General features: G+C 43.8%; 1 protein-coding gene across 1 annotated transcript in view; it reads right to left on the bottom strand.

The window, feature by feature from the left end:
- The window catches only part of MB21D2 (Mab-21 domain containing 2), a 58,622-nt gene extending 32,174 nt beyond the window's left edge, over window positions 1–26,448 (bottom strand). Inside the window, exon 1 of the mRNA XM_063408224.1 lies at window positions 25,977–26,448. Coding sequence (XP_063264294.1) covers window positions 25,977–26,181 — 205 coding nt within the window. The 5' untranslated portion in view covers window positions 26,182–26,448. The remainder of the gene's footprint in view (window positions 1–25,976) is intronic.
- Window positions 26,449–27,075: the final 627 nt, after the last annotated feature.

Genomic DNA, 27,075 nt, shown 5'->3' with positions numbered 1-27,075 from the left:
GGGGAAAGAACTGACAAACTATGTCTGGCTTGTGCATTGCTAAATTAAAGCTGATGTATGGGAGATTTGTAAGAAGAGCTGTAACAGAAGAATGTTGTCAGGACTAAAGGGAAGATATGGGAATTTGATAGTAAAACCCACTTTCCCTGTCCATCCCACCCAGCTATGTATCAGTCAGACTAGAGCTACAATGAGAGAAGAAGCAACTGCCTACTGAGCCCACCCTTCTGCCTGTAAATCCAGCTGGCTGTTTTTTTTCAGGGGAGGATGAAAGACTGAGGTTTCTCCTAACTGTGCTACAGCAGAAGAGGGTTATTCCTCACAGCCTGTGGGGTGGCACTCCTCAGAGCCTGCTTCCATCCTGCATCCCAGCAGCCTGACAGCAGCAGTGAGCACCAGTGTCCTCCAAAGCAGTGCCCAAAGCTCTGTGCCTCCCCACATGGTGCCTGGAACCCTGTGCTTTGTGGGGAGCAGCTGCTTTCCTTGCTGAGGAGCCATCTGACAGGGGTCTCACAGGGAATCTGGTGCAAGCTCCCAAGGCTAAACTCCACCCCTAACTAGAGAGGTCTGCAGGCCAGGCAGCAGCTTCCAGGACATCACTGCAACCCTGTTTGCTCTTCCTAGAAGCACCGTGGGGATCTGCACCAAGCTCTGTCTTGACATGCTTGAGAAAGGAGAGTGGTGTTGCAGAGAGATTTAACTTCCACAAAGTCAGCAGCATCATGAGTTATTCAAAGCGATTTTTCCATCCAGGACATTTCAGGCCCAAGGCTAGCACTTCACCAAAGGACAAAGGAGAACAATACTTCATAGGTTCTGTTTTCCAGCCTTTTCTTTCAAGAGTTCTCTAAGTCCCAGCACACAGAAGAGTCCAAACTTACTCCTGTTGCATACAAATATTAACTATTAACCCAGTAAGTCCAGAGACTGATAGAGGAAAGAAGGAATAAGCCTGGCCTATTCCAAGACAAACTCTCAGTACAGGTTGCATCCCAGTTTTCACAGAATCATTTAGGTTTAAAAAGACCTTTAAGATCATCAAGTACAACTGTTAACCTGTCACTAAACTGTGTTCCTGAGGATTACACATACAATCTTTTAATTATATCCAGGTATGGTGACAACCACTTTCCTCAGTAGCCTGTTCCAATGCTTGACAAACCTTCCTATGAAGAAATTTTCCCTAATATCCAATATAAATCTTCCTTCATACAATCCGAGGCCACTTTCTCTTGGACTACTGCTTGTTACCAGGGAGAAGAGACTGACCTCAACCTGGCCACAACCTTTCAGCAGTGACAGGGAGCAATAAAGTCACCCCTCAGCTCCTCTTCCTCCAGTTAAACAACCCAAATACCATCAGCCACTCCTCATAAGACTTCTGTTCCAGACCCTTCCTCAGCTCCACTGCCCTTCTCTGGCCAGGCTCCAGTACCTCAGTGTGTTTCAAGGATGAGGAGAGATCCTCAAGTTAGCATATATGATCCAACCTTTCCCAGACAGCCCAGTAAAGCCTGAATTCCTACTCAGTGGGTAGACAGAATATCCCTTTTAATCTAACCTGTTCTTTGTTCTGCTCTGTTTTCTATCTCTGCTGAAACTAAAACCAACCCAGCCTAGGGAATGTGCTGCAACTTATTACTGAGAGTCTTCCACTCACCTTCAACCACCATAATGCATTTATTTTAAAGGAATTTACTTTGACCTTAATTTCCTTCCTTCCATCCTGCTTGTCGCTGTTTATAGCTCTTCTTTTCAAGCTAAGCAAACATAGTGCTACAGTGGCCATCTGCATAATCACACCAGCTTGTGGTGCTGCCAGGTGTTTAATGACAGAGCAGCTCCATCCCCAACCTCAGGAGTTTCCTTGAAGCAAGGTTCTCCCACTCTGCTGCTCACTTCACCTACAGATGAGTAAACACATTATGTTTTTGAGGGCTGTCTCCCATAAATTACATCCTTCTCTTTGAGTCCCTCTCCCTTGATAAGCTCTTGCATGCACTGAATGCTTTTGTGTGGGCATCAAGCAGTCTTTTATTGTTTAGAGGCACTTACCTCCTTCTCTGGAGCTTAGTGATGTAGGAGTGCTGGATTTTCCTTCCTAATCTTCTTGCTAAGGGTGAATCTATCTCCAAAGGCTCTTTGCATCACCCCAAGATGCTCCATGCCATAAATGAGAGCAGATGGATCAAAGCACCGCATGGAGAAACATGGGACTCTTTCTGGTGGTTATTTTTCCAGTCCTGCACTCAGAGGGTCCCTGGGGTGTGAGACAACTGTGCCTATTAGGAACACTGCCTTTAACACCTTGGTCTCCATTGCTCAATATTTCAAGTGATAATTCTGAAACACAAGATTAATTCAGTACCAGCCTCTGCTCTTGCCTATTACTCTACCAGCCTCACTTTCCTCTCTTGTGTCAGTGTTTGGCTCATTCTTTTTCAAGCCCCTATAGCAGCCCCATCTACCTGGTTCAGCTTCACACTGTTATGATGTGGTGCTCTCTCTTGCCTTCATGTCATGTCACCAATTACAGTTTAGGGAGGTATTTGTATATTTGTATGCTATTCCTGCAGGCCTTTTTCACCTCTATTACATATGTTCCTGTGGTTTATAGCCACAAATTAGAGAACCCCATAACTTTAAATCATCATGCTCCAGTGCCAAATACAGTAACAAGGTCCCTATTTCTCCTCCACTATGTTGGTTTGGCAAACCTGCTCCTTGCATCACTGCACAAAGCCATCCTTCTTCTCTTTAGCAGCTGCCTGCTTGTTACCTTTGGTTAAGGCAGAACCATTCCCACTCTGAACAAACATTCCAGGCTTAGACACTTTATTCCAGCTCCAAGATGGCCCTTCTCTGAGAGCTCCTCACTAGCTAAGGGAGAATGTCATGGAAGAATACAGAGAAGACTCAAACTCCACAGCTGAAGTGTGTCCCTCATCAACCTCACCAGTGCCAGTGTGTGCCACAACCACTGGTTTATGCCTTAAGACACTTTTAAGGGCCTGGGAAGGCTCATAAGGAACCATCTGCCTCTGCCTTCTGTGGCTGAGTTCATAGAAGTGTTCTCAGCTACATTTTATTAGTTTGAGAATAATGTAGCACCCCCTTGGCATTTTTAACAGGCTTTTGTTTCCAGATATGACTCTTAGAGGGAACCCTAATCTTCGTGCAGGCACCTGCAGATGCTCAGGAGGACTCAGAGGCAGTAGATGTGTGCAGCCTCATCTTTTCTTACACACACCATCCCCGGCTGGACAGAAAGCACAGCACAGCCAGCCAGGAGCAGGGCCACTTAAACCCATTAGAGGGGTCTTTGCTGTGACTAAGCAGCACAATGAGATTAGGCAGCAGTGGGGGATGGGGAGGACCCTGCAGCTCTATGTTACAGACACAAGATTTTAAGCACTACACATAACAAGAGCAAAGTGTGGATGGAAGGCAGGGCGTGCTTTGAGTCCAGGATAATTTTTTTTAATCTGCAGGACTCCCGTTTAGTTTTCTGCAGCCCTGATCATGGTGATACACAGGCAGTGAAGGGTTCACCCAGGAGACCAGAGCACAATATCTGGGTCAGTACAGCTGAGGTGGCCTACCCTGAGGCAAGGGGAGAACGTGGCTACCACAGAGATTTGTCTCCTTTTTGAAAGGGGCACAAAGGGATTCTGAATCTCCTGGATTTAAATCCTGGCAGAGGTCAGTGCCAGCTTCTTTTCAATATCTCCTAAGAAGGTCAACATGATAAAAGCTCACCTCCTCAGTACTCAAAGCGATTAGCAACCACTTGAACAGCACCAATATCTTCTCCTCTCCCCTAGCCTTATTACCAAGCATTACCAAGCCTGTGAGTGGGTTCAAAGGAACAGATGTCTTCATTGTGCCTTCCTCCTCCTTTCGCTCACAGGAAGAGGTGGAGCAGAGAGAAATTAGTTTCCTCCAAATAAGATTTTTTGCTTACTCTATCCTCTCCACTATTCAATGGTTACAGAGCTAGGGAGGAAACTGCAAACTTCTGATATTGCAGCAACTTATTCAGAGTGTGACTAAAAACTTTCACACTTGGAATACATGAAACAGCCTTTTTATCCAAATAGCACCCATGCTTTAATCCCAAATTTTTGTCGTAAAAGTAATAAAAACTTGGTAAATACATTTTACTTCATCTTTGTATCCAGCTGGGATCGGGTTTGTGGTTACTGGGTGGTTTTTCACCCGTCAAGGCACACCTCAGTCTGCAATATGCAGCATTTTACTGCTTAGGACCAAAGCATGCATGCACTTCTGAGTGAAATTCCAGGCACTGCAAAGTACTCTGTCATTAAAAAGAACTTAGTAACAACACAAAAGCATTATTAACCCAACCCCTACTGCAAGCTCTTCCATCAGCATCACCAAAAAATGCAAGAGATGCAACTGAATTGCCATTAAAGCCCTGCAGCACGAGCTCAGTCTCTTTGCCACTTGGTGCCGCCTCTTGCTCAGACACAGGCAACGGTAGGAAAGAGCCTTCCTGGAAAAAAACTGAAAGAACCTTGGCAAGATTTTGCTGACAAAGCTTGCCCTTACTAACCTGAAAGGACATCAAGCCTCCTGCTTTGAAAGCACCAGCCCCTGCACTTCAAGCTGCAGGAAAATCTCCTGTGGCTGGATAGAGAACAGACATTTTAAGCACAAAAGAAGCCAGAGCACAGCTGGGACCCCAACTGCCTTATTTAACAATTACATAGAAAGAGGCATGGCAGAGTGTGCAAACACTGTCCCCTCCCCAGGCAGCTACAGAGCGTGGGGAGCACATCCACTGTTCAAAGGACCACCACCTCTCACGGAATACCAAGGTTACCTACAATAGTGTGCAGTAGCCCCAGCCTGCCACACTTGACCTCTTCCAAATTTCCAGGAGCTCTAGCAGTAGCATTGGAGACTGCTTTTTTGGCTGCTCTGCTCACTGCCACAGGAGATCTGGTTTACAGACCACAGTCAAGAATCAAACAGCAATAAGGAGGTACTCTGATTTCTAATGGAAGATAGATAGGGTTGCTAAACCACAGAGTGAGCTCCCAGAAGACAGATACTGAGAGAAACTACTGTGCCAAGCTGTGAACTGCTTTCCCATGGGACCAGAATGACAACCCTGAGTTTCTCCTCTCCACCCCCTCCTGACTCAGCAGTTGCAGAAGAAAACCACAGTTCTCCCTATAGTTCTCTTTATTAAGGCAGAATGTAGTATGTATTTCAGCAGAAGACTGACAGGGCTGAAGTTTTTCTGGCAACATGGAGAGGAGAGGACTCCCACCATCCCCTGTAGACATTTCCTTCCTTTGATGCAGCCATGAGTGAGGCCACTAGTACCCCGTGTCCTGGCTGGTGGAGGCTGCCGGTACCCTGCAAACAATTTGCATAAACATCTTCTCTGACAGTCACAGACATAAGGCTATAGACTCCACATTCCCCAGTGCCAAGACTTGCTACATTGTATTCCCCAGAAATGCCCTGTGTGCAGTAAAAACCATGCCTTGTTCAGCTGTTCTGTTTCAGACTTCCCTATTATGGGTTACAAAATAACCAGTTTCTCCTCTTAGGGCTGTACTCCCCAGGCACCACTATCAGAACACTTAACTTGGACTTCACCCATGCATAAACGTTTAACCAGGTTTAGGGTTAAAGTGCTCCAATTTACAACATTAGCAGTTAAGTCCAAAGAGCCATGTTGGTACTGAATTTGATTAAACACTTCTGCTCCTTCTCTGCACTCCTCAGTCTACATATAAGTAAGTTTTAAACAAACAAATGTGTGTTTACTGTGCCAGACTTTCAGGCAACTGCCCAGTCCCATCTCCGGCATGATTCTATGTATACATACAGCCTTAGAAAAGCTAATTCCAGTGACTTTCTGGGAGACTGCCAAGTGTGACTGCAAAGGGAAAAACAGGTGAGCTAATCACATTCCTATTCATGAAAACAGAATTTTCTCCATCTCAGCAGAAGGTGGAAGGAAATACATTTGGCCAAGAGGACCCTAGTGATCTCAGTGCTGATAGTATTTGACTACAAAAGAACACTTGTAGTGGGAGAAGCACACACAGGCTGTGGTAAGCAGCTCCACACATTAACCAAGCCTATCACAAATGCATTTCTGTGTTCCTCTCAGGCTCTCAGGCTGGCACCACCCAGTTCAGGACACACATCTCCCATGCCTCCTCAGCCTCATGGCACCAGACCTCTGTGTGCACCCCTCATCCCACCACTCTGTTAGACCTTTGCTGCATCAAAGAGAACTGTACCTGACGTGGCTGCAGTGACAGACACAGAGGGCAGAGCTTGCCCAGCACTTCTATCAAGTTATTCCTTCTCTCAGCCCAACTACCAGCTGAGAGTTCTGGAAAATGTTTTGGCACCAGTCTTAGCTGAATCATCTGGCAATATAAGCCACATCTGTTCCACATGCATGATCTGGAAAACATCTTTTCTTTACCAATTTCACAGGAGGAGAAGGTAAAATTGATAACAGCTTGGCTTATGGCCTTGAGCATGCAGCACACCAAGGCAATCAGCTTTTCTAGTCCTGATTGCAAAAGGGAAATCAATCCAGCTCATTCTTCGTAACTCACTCAACCACCTCAATTGTTACTAGAGACAGTAAGCAAACCCCTGCCAAACCCCTCAACAGAGGAACCTCCAGAAACTAGTTAGACAAACCCTGTCAGCAGGGATTTTTGCTGAGATGCAAAGAGAAAAAATCAAAACACCAAGCAACTGCAAACAGTCCAGTCAATGATTAATACAACCCAATCAAAGTGAAAGTTAACGAAGCAGCAGAAGGTACAAGACTACTTTAAATGCTTCTGGCTACTTATTTCCTGAAAACATATTCAAAGCAAAGGCTGCAGTTTTCAACTGATCTTTACACAGATTGGAGAACAAAAGGGCTCTGTCCCCAACCAAGAAGTCCTAGAGGTACTGGCAATATAAACCAAAAATCTCTATTTCACCATGAAAAGCTGGTTTAAGGATTACTGCCTACCATTAACCTGACCATTGTGGGATGTCTCTGCTGGATGTGTATCAGGTGAAACAGTACGGCTCATTCATTCCTGCCAAGACATCACAAGACACTGTGGGTGTCTCACTGACCACAGCACCAGGAGCCACATGAAGAGGTCTGTCAGCAGGCTCCTCTTCTGGGACAGAAATCTCAAGTAGCAAAGCCAGCTATCATGCTGCCTCTTTGCTGAAGCCTGACATTTGCCAGTCTGGCAAGTACAACCTCCTCTGCAGTAATCGTAATGTGTGTGCACTTCTGTGGTGTCCAGAAAGAAAAACTAAAGAGATGGAGGAACCCAAGCTCCCTGCAAAGGGCACAGCACCAGGCACAGTGCACCATTCTAGATCAGTGACTGAACTCCCAGCTCTTTAAAAGACAGATTAAAACTACTTGCTGCACTGGGACAGAAAATAAAAATAAAAATAAAAATAAGGATTTAATGGCTCTGCTCACTCACAGTCCTTGAAAAAACACTGCCAAGAGTTAAGGTAGAAGTTAAAGTAAAGCTTAAGTTTTGCCCTCATCAACCTTGGCTGCATGTTTTCAGTGCCAATGAAGACACTGTAAGAGCTGGAAGAAAAATAAAGTGAGAACAGGCAGATAAGAGGATTTCACAGTGATCCAAGCCAAGCACTGCTGTCTTGTACTGTCCTTGAAAAGAGAAGTGAGAGATCTTTTTGGAGAGAGCACTAGAAGTACAAAATCAATATGTCTAGGGGCATTTTAGTTTGCAAAAGCCACATTATGACCTGAATCATTAAAAAATTGCATCTCTCCTTTTTCTCTTGAGCACTAAAAACAACTAAGCAAGCCTGCAAAAAAGTGTCAAACCTTTCATGCACTTCCCTTTTCTCTCCTCAAACCCCATTTCAGTATCTCCTAGATCTAATCTTCCCTTGTGTCAAGACAGCACAAAGAAGCACTTATATAGTGCTTAAGTATAGAAAAACTGAGTCAGTCTGGACTAGAAATAAAATGTGTTGTAAACTGCTGTGAGTGACTAAAATGACTTCGAGAATGGTCTTAAAAATATTATCAGGATATATAAAAACTGGTTTCAAAGTCAAGCTGCAAATGAGAATCCATAGCACTGTTTTCAAGCTCACATCAAGGTGATAAGGATTCACATTAGGAAGACTGTGGTGACATGGTCAGGCCCTCCATTGTGTGCATCTATCTTCTCAACTCTTCACTGTCATATGTGGAGACTTCAGTTTGTCTCATTATTTGGAAAAGAACACTTCACAAACCTAAAAACGTGTCAAGAAATGCAGGAACCATTGCTCCATTTACTATGGATCTTCCATAGCGAGAACATTGTGTAAATCAAGATGCTGGAGACAGGAAAAGCTGAATCAAATATTGAAGAAACACCATACATCATACTGATTTAGGAGAGGAAAAAGTTCAATCCCAACCTTAAATACTTCACAGTGGAAAGAATTGCATCGGAATGTGTGAAAGGACACAAACCCCTTTCTGTTACAAACTGCAGCTAAAGCACTGGAAAAACCAAAACTTCCTCCTTGTTTCCAAAGAAGTTTCCTCTTTTGAAATTCTACTGTTGTTTGTTCAAGGTTCTTTATATAACGGGAGAAGCTAGAAACTAATATATTTTTTTCTTAAGAGAGTAAAACTAAAACTAATCCTCCACAAAATCCTCCTCATCTTATCTATCCTGCAGAAATCAGGAATTTGTATGAAGTGTCCTTGACCTAACAAAATCACAGTTTAGGAGAAGACTACACAGCACCAAAGGAAAGGTGTCTCTATGTCTTATGATAGTCTCTATGTAGAGACAAAAAAGAGTCTCTGTGTCTTCTGATACAATGCCATGTACATGCCATGAATCACAGTCAGCCAATTGTTTTCATAATTAAACTTGTGTTCAACAATTATCTATCCTTTCCCAATAGTTATTTATGGGTAAAGAAATTTTGTTTCAAAACAGCCAAATGCAATTGTTGCAACATTGAAGAAAAGCAACAAGATACTAGTTTGCAAGTCCACCGGCTGGCCCAGGAGATCAGCATTCTTGAATTAACTATCATTTTGTTACTGGAAAGAAAAGAGCTTTGCCTTTACAGAAAACAACCCTCATGCAGTTTGGACAGAAAGCAAACATACCTGTAGATGGACAGAGAAAAAAAAGGAGGGAGGATGGGAGAGAGGGTGAAGCTTGTGTGCAACCCAACTCTGCCTATGAAATGCAAACAACTGGTGTGTCTTCCCTGTAGGCTGAGGCTGGATAAGCAAATATTCACTTCCCTGCTCTGTGTAGACAGGTGCCACCAGGGAAGATGGAGCTGCCTCTGTGTGGCAGAACATACTCCTGGTGTGACAGTGTAAATGCACTTCAAGTGTTCAGAGATCTTCACCTCCAAAGCAGACTCTAGTCAAGGTCAGCACTGCACATCTGCCTCATTTAGGAGTGCTTCTGGCAATTTACAGGTAAGGAAAATACGTGTGCTGGGAATTAACAGATTATAAAAAAACCAAGACTATTTAAATGTAATATAAAATAAAATGCCAGCAAAGTGCACTTTGTGGCCACAGTAAGGAATCCTGAGACACTTCCTGACAGATCACTTGTAAGCATAGACTATTTTTCCTCTCTCAGATAGTGAACAGGATCCAGCCCTTCCCACCACTTAAAATTCAACATTGCAAGAGACTGCCGACTCCTCTGTACGTCGGAAGCAATGGGGGAAGCGAACAAAGCTGCTTTACTTTCTCTAATCTTTCTCCCTTGTGTGCCTGCACCAGATGGTGCTGAGCTGCAGGTTGGAGAGAGATAATAAACCCAGAGGGAAAAAAATGATAATATTAGGTTATAAAACAGCTGACCTTCAAATATGACGTCAGCTCCTGTTTAATTGATGGGACAGGTCCAGACAGACAGACGCATGCACCCTGGGATGCCCATGTTCAGCAACTTCCTTTCTAATATGGGAAGAAGCCACATGGCAGCACTGTTAAAATGGACTGCTCAACCTTTAGAGGTGTGAGAACGAGCAGAGGAAAAGTCAGAGTCTCCTTTTAACTTCAGACAGGCAGAACCACTTGTGGAAAGCATTCTTGCTGAAAGTTGTTTTGCTTAAACCCTGGTCCAGGATTGCCAGTCACTACTGATGATAGTGCCTTTCCCACCATAAGGGAAGGGAAATAACCCCCAAGTTAGACAGCACAGATCTTCCAGAACATCAAATATTAGCTGTTTTTAAGCTTTTGGCTACTCTGGTCCAGAAGACTGCTTCCAGCTGCCATCACTGCAGGCACTGCTATGAACAGTGGTTTTAAACACCACACTGGGGACAGGAGTTATCCTGCTTCAGTCAAGCACAAGCTCTGGAAAACTCTGCCACAGCATACTTCAAATTTTTGCAATCTTTTCTGATATGCTGATGTCAAAGAATTCCTACAAGCCTAGTCTTAGATGACTATTTTCTAAGATGTCCAGCTTTGGCTTAAAGCAAAACACACTAAATGGTGCTCCTGCTGATGAAATGGCAAGCCAGGTTGCCGTGGGGAAGATGGAGCAGTGGAAAGTGCATAGGCCTGAGAGTGGGAAGCCCTGGGTGGCTCTCTGCCTCCCCTGCAAACACATCACAGAAGGCATCTCCCCCTCCTTGGCAAGGAAGACATCTCCTGCCCACCTACCACAGCCGTCTCTGCATGTTCGTGAAATGGGCTTTCAGACTATTAATTGATTTGAAAAACACTAGGTTCTGTTTTAGTGTTGCCACTGCTCTCTAGGCAAAGGTGACAAACAACAGCCTCAGCTAGAACAGTGTGCATCTCATGCCATCCTGGAGGAAGTATTTTGCCAGTCTCAAGAGAAATCTATGCAGAGACTCCCAGCAGCAAGGGACAAAGCCACATTGAGTGACAACACTGAACAGTTCAGTATTTATTAGACATGTACAAAAATAAAATAGCTTGTTGTAAGCAGCTCAGTGCTGAAACACTGAATTCCAGTTCTCTTGCTGTGTCAGATACTTCAATCAGGGAGAACAAAGCCAACAGCAGAGACACTCAGCCCCTGTGTCCCAGCAGAGTGTCTGCACCCACACACCAACACAAGCATCCCTCAGTCACATCACAGCCGTACCAGGTCTGCCTGGCTCTGCTCTCTGGAGCCAGACAGAGGCCTGGACATTGGCCAGCACACAGGCTCCTCACCAAACTAGTGCTTCATCATCCTGTGAACAGCCCTGTAACCTGCCTCTGTTCTCAGAAACCAAAGGTTACTGGCAGGGAAAATGCCTTCCTAGGAACTCAGAAATTCTGCAGAGAGATTGGAATTGGGGCAGCAGTGATTTAGCATCTACCATTAACAGCAGTTTAAAATTTTATGGTCAGAGACAATAAATCCTATCCAGACATTTGCAGCTTGCAAGCCAGGCCATAGGCAGAGCACAAATAGCTTTGCTGCAAGATGACCAGGAACAAATTTAAGTACATTTTATACAGAACACAAGCCCGGGATTGCTTCAAGCACCTGCTTTGTCCAGCATCTACATGAATAGATACGAGGTCACAAAGGGAGGTGTTCAAGCAACCAACATTTGCCAGTTAAAACTGATGGGGCCAAGAAATAAGGAATAAGAAGAACAAGGCTGAACTGTAGTGCAAATCTGGAGCATTATCTTCCTTGGTGCACAACAGAATAGCAAAAACCCTAAAAACAACCTTATATCTTCCTCCAGTCACCCTGGGTTTTCATATGGGCCAAGGTTGCTTCTCATACTGCATGTAGGATTTCAAACAGCTTGAATCACTGCCTCATTATCAAGTGTGGCACTGAATGCCTGCATGTGTAGGAATTCTGCATTAACAGTTTGGATGAGACTCCAAGATGCACTGTTGAGACCTTTCAGAGATGCTGGTCACATGATTATTCTGCCCTGCTGAGGACACAAATTGCTTTGCCTTCCTTTGTCAGCTACTTTTCAAAGCAAATAGAAGGACCTTCAACTATCCAACACAGAGACAGGGATTGACTAAGGAGTGTCCTTGTTACCATATCTGCTACAAAACAAACCCAAGACAGGCTCCTGCTGCCTTGCTGTGTGAGACACACATGCAGCAAAAGGCACAGAAATTCACAGAGCTGTGCACAAAGCCAAGCAGATGGGGGGCCCTATAGGACCAGTTTCCTAACCTCCTCCCATATGGGTCAAGAGACTTCCCACATCCTCCAGCCCTCCAATGGAATTGTCTGGAGGCTGAAGATGGAGTTGCATCAGCATGGAGGAGACATGGAAAGAGAGAGGTTTGCACCAGTGATGCCAGCTCTACCCTCCCACAGTCTTTCTCCTCTTAACTCCTTAGATCAATTGCCCCTGCAATTGTGAGCAATACAACACTAACTATATCTTCTTCAACATTCCAGTCGTTGTAATGCCTTAAAAACAAAGGAATTGGGAGAGGGGATAGTGAAGGGAGAGGGCTGAAGCTGTGCTGTGTCAGGGAAAGGGATAGAGGCCTTTCTCCAGCTCTTTGATGTTTACTCCTGCTGTTCTAAATGGAACTGTACCCAGCAAAATAAATCTTTAGTTAAAGAATACTGCAGACCACAAAGGGGTTTTATCCTGGTCGTACCAACCCCACACCAGCTTCTAAAGCTCTTAGTGGAACAGAGGGTGAGCAGCAGCAACACTGTGCTGAAATCCGCATTCCTAAAATTCCCCAGCGGATGCAGGCACGCTCAGAGAAGGCAGCTTAGGGGTTATTAGCTGAGAATTCAGGTTCAGATGTGCCATGGGACAGAGGTCAGGGCAGGGATACAGCCCCTCTCTGTCCTGCACATTCATTTGAAAATCTTCAAGCGTTCTCAGCGCTCTCTGTGCTCTCCCTACCCACCATGGCACACAGCACATTTTGCTCCTTCAGCCTGTGCTGTCTCTGGGGCTGGAGATCCTCACGGCAGCAGCCTCCTGGAGATCTCATGAAAACAGCAGCCAGCAGCTCCCACCCTACCCCTGATAACCACTACATCTCTGCGAGGGAGGAGAGCAATAATGCAGCAGAAATCAACAAACAAGGCTGCTTGTTTCTTATTCGAAAGCAAAGACAAACGTGGGGTTTGTTCAGCTGAGCAGAACAGCCAAGCCTTGCAAAAAGGGCAGGAAAAAATGTGGGTATTTTTGATTTTGGTTTGGACCAAGTGCCTTAAAACAGGATGGGCATAGGAATATTTTCAGAAGAAAAGTTTAAAATTTGAAATGCAGAAATAAAAATTTGAGATGCCCTACACCTGTTCAGTAACTCTGCTCCTCTGGAGACAAAGGGGACTGGGAGCAGGGGATAACACAGGGAAAAAAATCCAATGCTTCAAGCTTTTATTATCCTAGCTTTACAAATGAATGGAATCACTAAACCTTTCTTAGTTTTAGAGCAGAAGGAAAATGAAAACAAACACTTGATTTTTTGGGTATATTTTGGAAAAAATATGACGTGCTAATACTTAAAAAGCAAAGTTGAAAGGTAGCAGGGACATAGAACAATGAAATGTGAGATTCCACATATAGCAACTGGAGGAAAAGAACTGTGAAGGGAGGGAACTAATTCCTATTATTTGGTAGAGATTTTCTGATAAATCAGTTTGCTCATCAAATAATATAATCCTTTTTTTTTTAAGTTATTCATTTGCAGTGGTTAATAGGTACACTTTCAGCCTTAGACTCTGAGCTGCACTTGGCAGCTACAGTGCTAATAATTAACTGTTGAAATATCTAGCTCCTTTAGCTCACCAGCTCCCTTAAAATGTCTTGTGGCAGAAGCCAATGGGCTGTTTGACCAGGAAATCAGTTGTCTTGGAGACATCTTCACATGCTACAGCAGCTCAGTCACTTTGAGTGACGCCGCCCAGCAATCTGCACATTACCTTCAAACACAAAATGAGGATATCAAAGCCACTGAAAGAGAAATCATCACCTGCAAGAAACATGCTGTTCTTCTCTCATGCACTGCTAGCTGAAGGAAGAGCTGTAGCAAGGTGAGAGTTGTGATCTCAAAATGCACTGCTACCCACCTGCAAAATTAGGTCACTAAAAGGCTAATGGTGTTCCTGGTTCATACAATCATTTATAGGAAAATTATAGTCTACGCTGGTCTTGCAGAATCAGTTTCAGGTCAAACCTGCAGGTACCACTTCTAAACCAGAAGGCTACTAAAAGATTAGACAAAGAGGTAATCCAGAAATGTGTCCACTAGCTATAACTAAACCACCCAGCTCAGAAAAAGAGTTACAACTGTAAAGCCATTCTGAAATACCAGGCATCAATTTACAAAGACTACAAAACAGTTATTTCCAAGGTAAACCATTAATCTCACATTATGTGACCTGATTAAATATGATGCTTATCTTCTAGTCACCCTAATGGAATGCTAAAATGGTGCTATTCTTGGAAGGAAAATGTGGAAGCAATCCTGCCTAGTTTGAAGATGCAGACAGGGATGCATCAAACTCCCTCTCACCAGCTCTATAGACATATGTAAAATGCCAAGGCAGAAAATGAGTCAAATGCCAGACAGATTAGATTCATGCCAGTGCACGTCTGGGACCCCAAACAACATGTTTGGGATTCAAGTTTATAAATAATAGGGCATAATGTCTTTAATTGCCTGCAAAACACCTCTTACATGGCAATAGGCTTCTGTTGAGCTTTCTCCTGCCCCAAAGGACAGGCTGGTGGCCCAGCAGCCATGCCACATCTACTGCACCTAAACCACCAAGTATCCTCAATTCTCCTCAGCACATGGTGTCATGATCCAACATCATCAAAACTGACAGAGACTTATTCCCCTCCTAGCCTCGAGGACCACTGGAGATGCTGTTCCCTGAGGGCCATATGAGAGCCCAGAAAGCTGCACTTAATGTTGTCACATCTTTGCTAACTCAATGACTTCTGAAACCACAAGTCTATCAACCCCAGGTCTGCGTATCTGCAGCACAAAATACAAAGACAAGTCTCCTGCAGATCTTTTTGATAGTATCACATGACTTAAGAGTAGTCCAGTTCCTGTGCAAACAGGGATATAGGCAAATGCTTAAAACTTCAGAAGGAAAGACACAGGTCTGTCTAGAACATTCCTGCCAACAGCTACGGTTAAGGGTAAAAAGAAAAGCTTTGTCCCAGCTGTGAAAAAGGTTCCCCTGGGCACAAGAAGAGTAGTTTTGCTCACAGAATATGTGCATCTCAGCTGAATTAGTTAATGTATGTTAAACACACTGAAAATTGTGGTATATAAATGCCAAGGATTGTTATTTATTATTGTCTTGGTGCACAGCAGCGGAAACCAGGGCTTTTTACAGACACGAATCAAGAACAACAGGAGGTCTATCAACATGCTGTGGGTCTGGGGATTTTCTTCATTTGTCTCCCTCACTCCTGTCCCCCTCAGACAGAAATCTCTTCCACAGGGCTCCTAAAGTCCTTGCCAAGCAGTGCTGGCCTTGGCCTGGTGAAGCCTGTCACACTGGAACAGCTCTGTTGGGAGGGGCTGAGACCTCCACATAGAATAAAACAAAGGCATATACACATTTTAAGGTAAAGAAAGAGTTACTTAAAAGAAGTTGAGAATTCAGTGACATACGCAGAACAACAGAGTGATTCATATATATACAAGCAATGTCTTACAAGACTGGTCTTATCATAAGAGCGGAACTTTAAACATCAGTTTCTTTACCTGAATTTTTAAGAAGCAGCTTAGATAAAAAGATGATTCCAGATCTCCTGTATGAGACTTGGGTGAAGGAATGAGAGGGCTGGTCTAGTTTTTACAGTAACTCATGAGTGCCCTAGTTCAGAGCCAGAATTTAGGTTTAAGAAGATCAAAATAATTTTTAAATTTTAATTTTACAGACTAGCTTGTAACTTAACTCTGCAGCTCTGATAATGTGAAAATGGTTTTGCTAAGTGCTTATATAGCCCATATGAATCTCTCCCCAAGACAATTAAAATAACTGCAGAGAAACAGTCTTTCTTTGATGTTACAAGCCTGTGTCAAAGGGGATATTTTCACTGTAACGTTGCCTCAATTGTAAATTTTGCACATCCACAAAAATTCACAGGATAGTGACAAAAAATGCAGGTTCAGGGTCAAACTTTTACAGACAACTTATTACATAATGCAAGCCTCTGAGAGATGCTCAATCAAACTGTAATAGCTCCTTTTTCTCAATAATACAGTTAGATGTGCATTACAGCTTGCTCATTGGAAAAAAACATAGGCATTTAATTCAGCTTGTCAGAGGCATGCTGTGCTGGCAGAGAGACTTGCATTCCTCTTATTTTCTTCAAGTTACTGATTGCTTAGCATGTGGTTGCCCTATTGTCTACAAAATACAGACATTTCAGCAACTCGAGCTTTAAGGGCCTTGTATCAAGGGGCCAATATCAATACCTGATCTGCCATCAGCACAATGTATTGCAACTGTAAAAGATGCATTTCAGATGCTCTCTAATAGTTTGGTGTCTTTCTTACACTGTGGTGCCCAAAATTGCCCCCAGCACTGGAGGTGAGGCTGCCCAGAGCAGAGCAGAGCAGGACAATCCCCTCCCTTGCCCAGCTGGCCATGCTGTACCTGATGCAAAGGTAATAAGGTTGTTAACTTGTCATAAAAAGAAATCTGATTCAACAAGCAAGACTTTCCTCTCATGAAGTTGTGCTGTCTGTGATCAATGACTGTGTTGTTTTCAAAGTGCTTTTCAATACCTCCCAGAATAATCTTCTCCATAACTTCACCAAGCACTGAAGTGAGACTGACAGGCCTGCAGTTTTTGGGGTCCTCTTTCTTGCCCTTCTTGGAGATCAGGAATGTCTGCCAGCTTCCAGACAGCTGGGACTTCTCTAGATTCCCAAGACCACTCAAAAGTCATTAAGAGAGGTTTTGTGATAACATCAACAGGTCTTTAAAAATTCTTGGATGAATCCCATCAGGCCACTCAGATTTGTAAGGATCCATCTGGAGCGGCAGATCCCACACAGTTTCATGGTTGACCGGGAGTTGATCGTTCTCTCAGTCATGGTCCTCCAGCTCAGGGCATTGAGAACCCCCTGGTCCATCATTCCCCCTTCCAAACTAGTTTAAAGCTCTGCCAAGGAGCACCTCTGGATCAACAGAACCGTGCCTTGCTCTGGATGCTGGCAAAGGGAGGTGCATTTAGAAGGAAATGAGGGCATTTCCCTGCTGCTCACAGGACAATCCTTATTTCATTTGAAGCAGGCAAGTGTTATTTGACAGGACAACCCTCATTTCATTTGAAGCAGACTCCTTTGTTTGCTCTCAACTCTAGATTCCTCAGTGCGCCAGACAATCCTGTACAATCACACTCAAGAGTGGCCACATACAAAAAAGTTTACATGAATTGGTCACAAAGTACCTACAAGAGCTTGCAAGATCATGAAAATGCCCTCTAGAACAGGTTCCTGTTGCTCTGAGCTAGGGACAGAGATTAGAGTTATCAGCTTTGACACTCAGCAGGAATGTGTCACAAAGGATTAAATCATTATTTCATGAAGTGTCAGCAAACGCAGCTTTCCTGCTGTTCTACCACTAACTTATACATTAATTAGTGAGGTACAAAACAAACACAAAATATCTCCAAGCACGTGCCTGTGGATCGGACACAGCCAGAGCTATTAGCACAGGATTCATTTCCAAGAGGAGTCACCCAAAGCATCACAGACACAGCTCTTCAGACTATTAAAATGCAAAGAGTACAAATGCTGAAGGGAAACGCACAGAAGCAATTGCAATGTTTGTCATAGCATTTTTGATAGATGTTTAATACCACTCCTTCACAACCTCAGCATCTGATTTTCTAAACGAGGTCAAATATGCACCACTGAATAAAAACATCCATTCTTGAGAGAGGGTTGTGGAGCATTGCTGAAAGATCCCACAAACAGGAGCAGGAGAGTTGAGACATTTTAGAACAAAAAACCCCACACTGCCTAGCAGATTATGCAGTAAAGCAAAAACTGACTTTGTTATTACCAGATGAAACTCAAAGTGTTTTCTAGCTGCTCAGCAGTTCTGGACCAAACCTTTTATGAAATCTCACACCCATCAGTGGATGGAAGAAATTCTGTATGGTCTGACTGCAAGCCATGTAAAGAAGCTCTTGGCAAATCAATGACATCCCACACATAAACCTCTACTTTTCTCCTAAATTATGACCTTATAAGTGTGTCATGAGCCAAAAAAAATTAAAAAAAAAAAATTCACTGCTAATGTCTATCCAAGCAGGATTTCTAGTTTTGGCAATGTTTTGTATTTTTGCCTTCTGTCCCAAACTGCTGCCTTCTACTGAGAGGCATTGCCTGACACTGCCAAATTGCATCGGTATGCACACTATAGACTGGATGTATTCTTTAAACTAATTTGTCCTAGTTTTGCTTTGGGATCTGTTCAGTACAAAATAAGATTACTTGCTAGAACTGGGTCAGGTTGTAACCTGTCTCATAGAGGTCGAATTGTACTTGATCTCAAAGCCACTAGATAACACCCAACGACAGGGCAACTATTTGCCTTCATTATTTAAATACTTTTCATGGCAAGACTCTCAGAACCAGACTTCCCTTTACATGTGAGAGTTGCATGATTAAACCACCCTGTCATGAAGAACTGCAGCACCACAATGTTCCTCTTTGCCAGTACACCCCACCTTTCACAGGGTGCTAAAGCACAGGAGACAAGGAAGGCTTCTCATAGTACCAAGGCCCTATTACACATCATTATATTCAGAAACTTGCAGAGATCTGTATAAATTTGGGGGCAGTTCAGAACAGAGGTCTAGGGTGTCCTTACTCTGACTCAGTATTTCACCCACAGAATGATTTTCTTAGGTTGAAATAGATGCCACCCACCTCCTGTTCTACCAGCTGAAGCCACCCAATGCTGTGAAAATGCCTGCCCACAGCCCTAAACATGAGTGGGTGGCAGTAGCTACCACTGCTGTGTCAAAGACATGGATATTATGAACCTTAGAGCAACCAATCACCCCCACTCAATGGTATTTGTACTTTTGACACCAGCATGCTCATAACAAAACACATTAACAACTTGCTAGTTAAATGCTTTAAATTAGGTTAAAATCAGACTGTCTGACAATTGAAACCCAATGCATTAATAAGATTGTTGTAACTTTCTTAGCATCAAGTGTTTATTAGAAGCTCAAAAGTCAAACGTGTTGGGGAACGGGGAATCCATTTTCTTCAAACTGAATGATTCTTATACAACCACACACACTGAAATAGTGCTTTGAAAGAAGAAAGTTTATCAAATGCAGAAGTACATGATTCAGAGACCTGTCTGTTTGGCTGAAGTACTAAGGCACAGATTAATCCACTCAGTCCAGGACTATTGCTATTTACAGTAAAAGGGAATGCAACAGAATGGTAGAAATGAAAGCAAACAGTGGAGTTCTCTCAATGAAACAGCAAAATCCATAGCTGCATCTGTCAATTGGAACATCAGCTGCTGCTGAAAGATTTATTTTGAATGTCTCATAAGCTGCCTTCCAGTTCCATTAGCAAAAAACAAACAAAACAAAACAAAACAACAAAAACAAAAGACAAGAAAAGCCGACTCCTATATTTTTGTTAGTCAGACAGTAAGAGAGGTTTGTGTTAACAGAAGTCATAAAACATCACAGAATATAAAATCCATAGTTAAGATGGGGAACCTATGAAATATGCTTGTAAATTCCAATAAAGCTACTGTTCAGCTTGTGAACTCACACCACTCAAGGAGTCAGCAGTACAAGACTCAGACCAATAACTTCAGACATGCAGCTAGAGGTCATTTTTCAGCTCTCACACCCTTGCTCCCACATAGGCTCATTGGTCTTTTCCCAGTAAAGGACATTCTGTGAATTCAACCTCCAAAGCTGCTTTCTGCTTAGCTCCCATGATAGGTCTTCTGTTTTTCCAAGGGAAAAATCAAACAGGTCAACTATTACCTTTTGCTTCCCCAGAACTCCACTACTCTACTGCTTGTATCATACCCCAAAGACAAAAAAATTAGACAGCCTAAATGTAACACAGTATGTTGTACACATGAAGGGAATGTCACTCAAGGAATTTTCTCCTTGTTCAGAGGATAGCAGGCCAAGAATTAATGTTTTTCTTTTAGCACATGGAACTTAACCCAGCTGTTTCCCAGCTGTTGCTGGGAAAACCCAGGAGATATGTACCTCATATAATGCACTCAACTCTTAAGCCTCTCTTTTTACAGCAGAAGATCTACAGCTCTTGCTTCTCAAGTGAACTTCATACATCAGCATCACCCAGACAAAGGTGATGGACTCAGTGGCAGCTCATTTTTCTTAGACTCACAGAAACCTAACAGGCCTATTCCAGAGCTTCCACCTGCAGCTGCCACCACAGAGCTTTGCACAGATATGTTTGGAAGTGCAATCTGCCATCTCAATCACTGTTCACAGTGTCATGCTGAAGCAGCCCTTGCAACTGAAGACCCCTTGACCAGAGGTGAAAGGCAATCTTGGCCTTAACCACATCTCTTCCTGGCACTTCCTCACCTAACTGAACCTGCAGAGTACAAACAGGGTCTGACCTGGGCAGAAGAAGATCCAAGAGGTGTGCCTGAAAAACCATCTTTGCAGCAAAAGGACTGGGACTTGCACTAAAAGGTGCACCCAGATGAAAAAGTGCACATGTCAAAGCCCAAGTAAAGGTGCAAATGTTTCAGCTGTGCAGAAAACAAAGCAGGAACCTGGCATTTGTCAAATAAAAATTACGACAGATAATCCCAGCTGTCAAAAAAATTGAGCAGCTTGGAGATTCTCTTTGAGAAGTCCAGGCAGGACTTTTACCCTCTGGGTTTCCGCAAGACTGGACACTGTCTATGGGCTACTCTAGGTCTCTGAGTTCACATCCAACCTGCAGATTACCAAAGCTATAATAAAACATGTCCTCCAGCCTTCTTGAGCAATATTGGAGTCATCTGTAATTTAGCTTCACCTATAAAAGTAGCCAGCTGCCTAAAAGAAAGTTGAACAACTGGTTTCTAACTAGAATTGCCCCAAATATTTTAGCATTCACACAAAGTCACATAGGAAAAAAAAAAGGAAAAGTCAAAACCTCAACAACTCCTGTATCCTGGTTACCATCCTCCACTGTAATTATAAAATTGCCCTTAAAACATAATTGCATAATTGGGCTTGGCAAGTATTCACCCAAACCTTTTACAAATATTTCCACAGACTGAAGGAACAGGCGGTGGGCAGTCTGACAAGCCTGCCATGAGAATTTGTGCCCTTAGGACATGTTCCTGGCTATTAAATGAAATACTTTGCATCACAAACTAATGTTTCAAAACAGTAGTTGAGCAAGTAAAATACCAGGATCTTAAAACAAATTGAGATAAAGATTTTCAATCTATTTTCACTGACAACACATACAAGGACCAGCAATCCCTTTAAACCAAGGAGGCTACCAAACTTTCTTTAACTAATCCCCAGTGAGATGAAATTGGTTGACTTCTGGTAGGTACAACCAAATAGAAGCTACCAATGCTTAGCAGGCTTACCTTACCAGTTTAGTACACTGTCCCCTAATTAAGAAAAACAAAACCACCAATAAATCCCCACAGTCTCAAATGCAAATACAGAGACATGTGGTCTGCAGGGAGAGGAAACACAAGCGAAGCCAGAAATGAAATCTGCGATAGAGTAAGGTTGTTTTTACCAGCTGTGCATTATGCATTCAGCAGCACAGGGAATGCCAGCAGAGAGCCTTTATTAACATAGGCCTCAGAGTACAGTGTGCTCCTATCATGATTGGCTTCTCTTGAGAGAAGGCACACACACACAAAAGACTTAACCCTAGAGAGATCACTCCAATCCTGTTGCTATTTCATCAGCTCCACACTACAACAGGAACCAGAGAATTTCCATGATGTATCCTAGACAAACAGGTAACACTTCAAACTGCCTGAAATCTCATCTACTATAGATTTTATCAGCAAGTTATGGCAGGTAGGGGAGAAAAAAAATGCCACACAAACCCACACAAGAGTCACACTACCAATGCTGTTCTGCTACACAGACCTCAGGTACAGGGAGAGACTAGAAAATTCTTTCCTTGTAGAAGCTGCTGATAAAAGCAAGCTATTGTGAGGACACCTGTGTTGTCAGCACAGCAATCTGCACCACCACAGCACATATTTTAGGGCCCCATCAGTCCAAGAAACAGCTGGAAGCCTTGCTACAGATGCAGGGGCTCAGCAGGGTAGCTCACTCCGTTTGGAAAGCTGGTATTGGCAGCAGAAATAATTTGCTGATGCCAGCCCTGCTTCCACTCTGAGACTTGCCTCTATCACAAACACTTGCTAACACACCCAGCGCAGCACCGGGCAGACCAGAGAATTAGGAAACAATCTCAGAATAGGATCACCACCTCTCCTGTATCAGGTGCTGAGACAAGCTCTCTAGAGGTCTTGTCAACAGCTCTAAGTTGCAGCTGGCTGCAGATGCTCAAAGTATGGCCTGCCCTGCTGGGCACTTCCCACAGAAGTAACCACTGAAGTGACAAAAAGATACACTAGAGGCCTTAAAACCCCAAAAGGCCACTTTAGCACCAACTTAAACTAGTCCTTTCTCTGATTTGATTTCTTAGGAAGGAGAATGCCATGAAACGTCCTAAGCATTCATCTTTTGTCTCTGCTGAGAAGTCTTATAGTAGAAAAAAGAAACAAAACACCAACCCAAAGAGCTGGAAAACTGGTCTAAATTACTGAACCTTGATGTGTGCCTGGAGTGGAGAATACAGCTCTACACAGTTTGTATTTATTTATATATCTTTATTCCTTTCTTTTTTTACTATATAAAATTCTAGAGTCAGTGTTCCAAATAGCATGAGCTGGTTTGAGGCAGCAATAGCACTAGAAATTGCAAGCAGTTATTTTATATGCAATGTTCTAGTTCCCAAGAGCATAATATGTGGGTTTTTTAAGCAGACCACATCTGTGCATTAAAGCACTTCTTACTTAGGTGCTGAACAGAAAGAGACAGGTAGTGTTTATTAAAGAATTTCCTGAAAGTCCTTGTACTGCAAGAACAATACTCCCTAGGTCAGGTACCCTTAAAAGGTTTTTAATACGACTGCTATGCACTTCCCATCACAATGGCAGCAAGTGATTTAAAAATCAAAATATCATTCACTGTAATATCATCACTTGATAAAAATACTCCTTTATCATTCTTTAAGGACAAAACCCCCTAAAATTGAGTCATCAGGGGAATAAGTAATTAGCTCCTTTCATGACTAGCAGGCAGAGCCTTGCTCTCTCAGCCTCTCTTAGCCAGCACACAAGACTGTCTTTTCTCCACTCTTTTTCTTGGTTCCTACAGCCTTTCCCTCCTCAGAAGCTCAATTATACCTGAATCAAAGAGACAAGCATTTATTTATTTAGCTCAGTGTGAGTACAGGAATTTACCCAACAAAGGCACCAAAATACACCTGTTGTTTTGGTGTAGGGTGTTGGCAAGACCATATGGTCTTGGTGACTGTGAATGTCCAGGAACTACCCACATTTAGAAAACACTCACTTCCCCCACCAGTGAGGTAAGTCATTTGCAGTCCTCTTCTAATGCTTGGGGCACAAGATTTTGGACAAACACACCACAAGTAGTACCTCTCCCTAATTTTCTCACAGTCCAACTCTTTAGATCTCCTAGAGTTCAGTTGCTTAAAGCCAGGGAAAGACAACACAGATGAAAAAGAGTTAATACAAATTAAAAGCAAAGTCTGACCTAAAGGGCAAGCCATGTAGAGTACAAACATCTGAGAATCTTCACAAGGTCTCCTCACCTATCATTCATCCACCAATTACACACCAGTGTAATTAAATCAGGAAAGCTATGTTTAATTTTCCTATCATCACCCGACGAGATAAGAGCAGTACGTATGGGAGGGATCAGGCACAGGGGAAAGAGCTATTTATTAATAAGTTAAATCCTTTTAGATTTAAAAGCCTCTCTCGCTAAGAAGGATCTGATCCATGAACACAACTTCTAGGTCTAATGCAGACAAATCAAACATCCCGTTTCCATTTCAGTCCTGGGCTCAGTCCTCAAGTCTCTTCCTCTACTCAGAAACAAGACTTTCTGAAAATTATCAGGTACCACTTAGACTGAAATATAGCTTTTATTGAAACCAAGGGTTTAGCTATACATTTAAAACTGGAGAATGCTCATCTCCCAGTCATTGTATTAACAAAGACAACCACATTAATTTATATTACTTCTAAACAGCCTAAGGCTCCCCGTTTCAGGAACAGCAGGCATTAGGGTGCATTTGCAGAAATACAAGGCATGCTCCAGTTCATTCTTCTGTCTTTCTTCTATTGCCTTCTCCCACACGAGACAGGAAGAAATTCAGTGATCTCTGTACCCTGCAAAGACTATTAATGCTTAAACAGGATCATACAAAGCTTTTTCTACCTGCTAGCCACACAGCAGCTATAGCTGTTTTGTCTCCGCTCTTCTTTGCTCCATCCCATCCAGCCATGCTTCCTCAGCCAGTTATTTCAAGCCCTGACTGAAAAATGTATCAGATCATAATACTGGATGACTTCCACCAGGTCAGGTTTTCAAGAACAAAAATCCTACAGGCTTTGATGCAACCATGGCTTCACCATGGTTGTTGGTGTTTTGTCTTTTTTGTTGTTGTTTAAATGGGAAGGGAAAAATATTTATAACTGCAACTATAAATATACATGCTACTGACTTTTCAACTTGTTGTCCTTGTTCTCAGGCTAAATTTAGTCTGCTATATCCTGTCCAGCCCTTGGTGAAAAAGCAATACACACAAAAAATTGTGTAGATCTTTCACAGTGGGCAATTATACTTATCCAGGTACCTTACAAGATAACCAGTGGAACAGGTAGATTCTCATCACAGGGTGTAAGTGTGTTCTTGGCTATAGAAGAGGTAGTCTGTTACAGTGACAATCTTTCAACACAGAAAATAATAATTATCGCAATAGGAGAGCTCTGTGTTTCTGGATGAGAAAAGTGATGTCGGTTTTTCAGAGTATAGATGTAGACCATACACTTGGTTTGTGCCAAGCGTGCTTTAACGGTGTATGTGCACCTCTGAGCTACAAAGAACCATCCACGGGCCACAGCAGCTGTTCACACAAAAATGTTTAACACAATGACTGAAACTTGGATGACTGGTTTCAAGGTCTAATCTGCACGTTAAAGAGCATCCTTTTGTATCCTGAAGACTCTTATTCGTCTGATTGATTTCTTAGTTAATTCAAGGCATGTATTTATCAGAAACTGACTACCTGGAGAATCAGAGCTGTTAGTCATTCTACTGCTACTCTTAAGAAGCCTTAGTCATGCCCAGGTGATTTCCGCAAGGGCCAACAAATGCTTGACCCTGGTTTAAGGATCCCTGCCCACGAGTCAAAGTTTCACACGGATGAAGACTCCCCCGCCACAATCCGGCAAAAAAGGCAGTTCGGGAGATGCTCCTGCACAAGCATCCGCCGGTCTAATAACCAAAATAAGCGGTTCAGAAAAAACAAAACAAAACCCCAAAAAACTGTGTTTCCTATGCCTCGATAGTTGAGGGGAAAAACAATAAAGGGTCGGGCTAGCCTCGCCTGCAGCCCTGCTGGCTCGGCGTGTTTCTCGGGCACCGGTCAGCTCTGCGACCCAGCCTTTCCTCTGTGCTTATAAATACATCGCTAGCAAAGGCTAGTTGGATAGGACAGGAAAAATTAGTTTCCCGGGGATGAGAGCCGCCCTGAGAGCGGGGACCCCCCAGGGCAGCGCGCCCGCAGCGCGGGGAAAGGGGCCGCGGGTGCCGCACCGCCGGGAGCCCTGCCCGGGGGTCCCCGGCCGGCATCGCCCCCGCCCCGCCCCGCACGGTCCTTGCCCTACCCAGCATGGAGAAGATGAAGTCCTTCGCCGTGTGGATCTCCAGGGCCCGCTGGTCGTCGTACTCCCTCTGATCGTGCTTGGTGAATTCCTGGATGAGTTTATTTAATTCCTCCACCCTGGCTCCCGATCGGAAATCCAGCTCCGGGAAGGAAGGCTTGCTGGTGGTGCCGGCGGACCCTGCCTTGCTGGCGAGAGGCGCCGCCATCTTCAAGAAAAAAAAAAAAAAAAAAAAAAAAAAAAAAAAAAAAAAAAAAAAAAAAAAAGAAAGAAAGGGAGAGGGGGGAAAAAAGAAAAAGAAAAAAAGGAGGGGTTTGCACTGTGTTCAACGGAAGAATGCGAGCGGCGGCGCAGCGGCAAGCCCGGGCGCGGGGCTGGCCGGCGGCGCGCAGCCCGCAGCCCCGAGCGGCGCCGGCCGCCGCGATCAACAAGCGGCAGCGCGGGCCCGGCCCCCGCCCGCGCCCGCCCGCGGCCCGCGGAGCCGCCGCCCGCCCGCCCGCCGGGGGGAGCGCAGCGCGGCGGGGCGGGGGCTGCCCGCGCCCGCCGGGCCGCGGGGGGGCCGCTCCGCTGCCGGCGTCACGGCGGGCGGGGGCTGAGGCTGGAGCCAGACCGCCGGCTCGGGATAAAATCCTTTTTGCTTTCTTCCTTTCTTTTATTTTTCCTTTCTTTTTTAATTTAAACTGAATTTTAAACTTCAGCGAAAGCCTTGTCCTGAAAGCGGATTAATAACTGGCTGTGAACTCTGTTCTTCCTATATGTTCCCAAGGCATTGTGTTTATTCCTTTTTAGCTTCTTATGCTATATCGGATATTGCTTTATATATAATTATATGTATATATGTATGAAGTGATTTTATCGTATGACTTAGGAGAAATGACCAAGATAAAGTACAGTTACTCCTGCACTTGAGACCAACCCTGCCTCGAAGCTCCTGGGAGCCACATAGACAAAGGCTAGGAAAGGAAATGGGATCTCTGAAGACTTGCCTGAGGTCAAGTAGCCTGTGGCAAGGAGCCCAGATCTCTAATCTTCATCCATTTCTCCCATCGACAAGACTACACCCTTTTCTTCTGTATGTAATTGTAAAGCCTTCTAACTTTTC

The sequence above is a fragment of the Prinia subflava genome, chromosome 11, assembly GCF_021018805.1.
Source record: "Prinia subflava isolate CZ2003 ecotype Zambia chromosome 11, Cam_Psub_1.2, whole genome shotgun sequence".
In the NCBI taxonomy this organism is placed as follows: Eukaryota; Metazoa; Chordata; class Aves; order Passeriformes; family Cisticolidae; genus Prinia; species Prinia subflava.
Note: the sequence above shows the minus strand (reverse complement) of the source record. Positions and strands in the feature narration are given on the sequence as shown.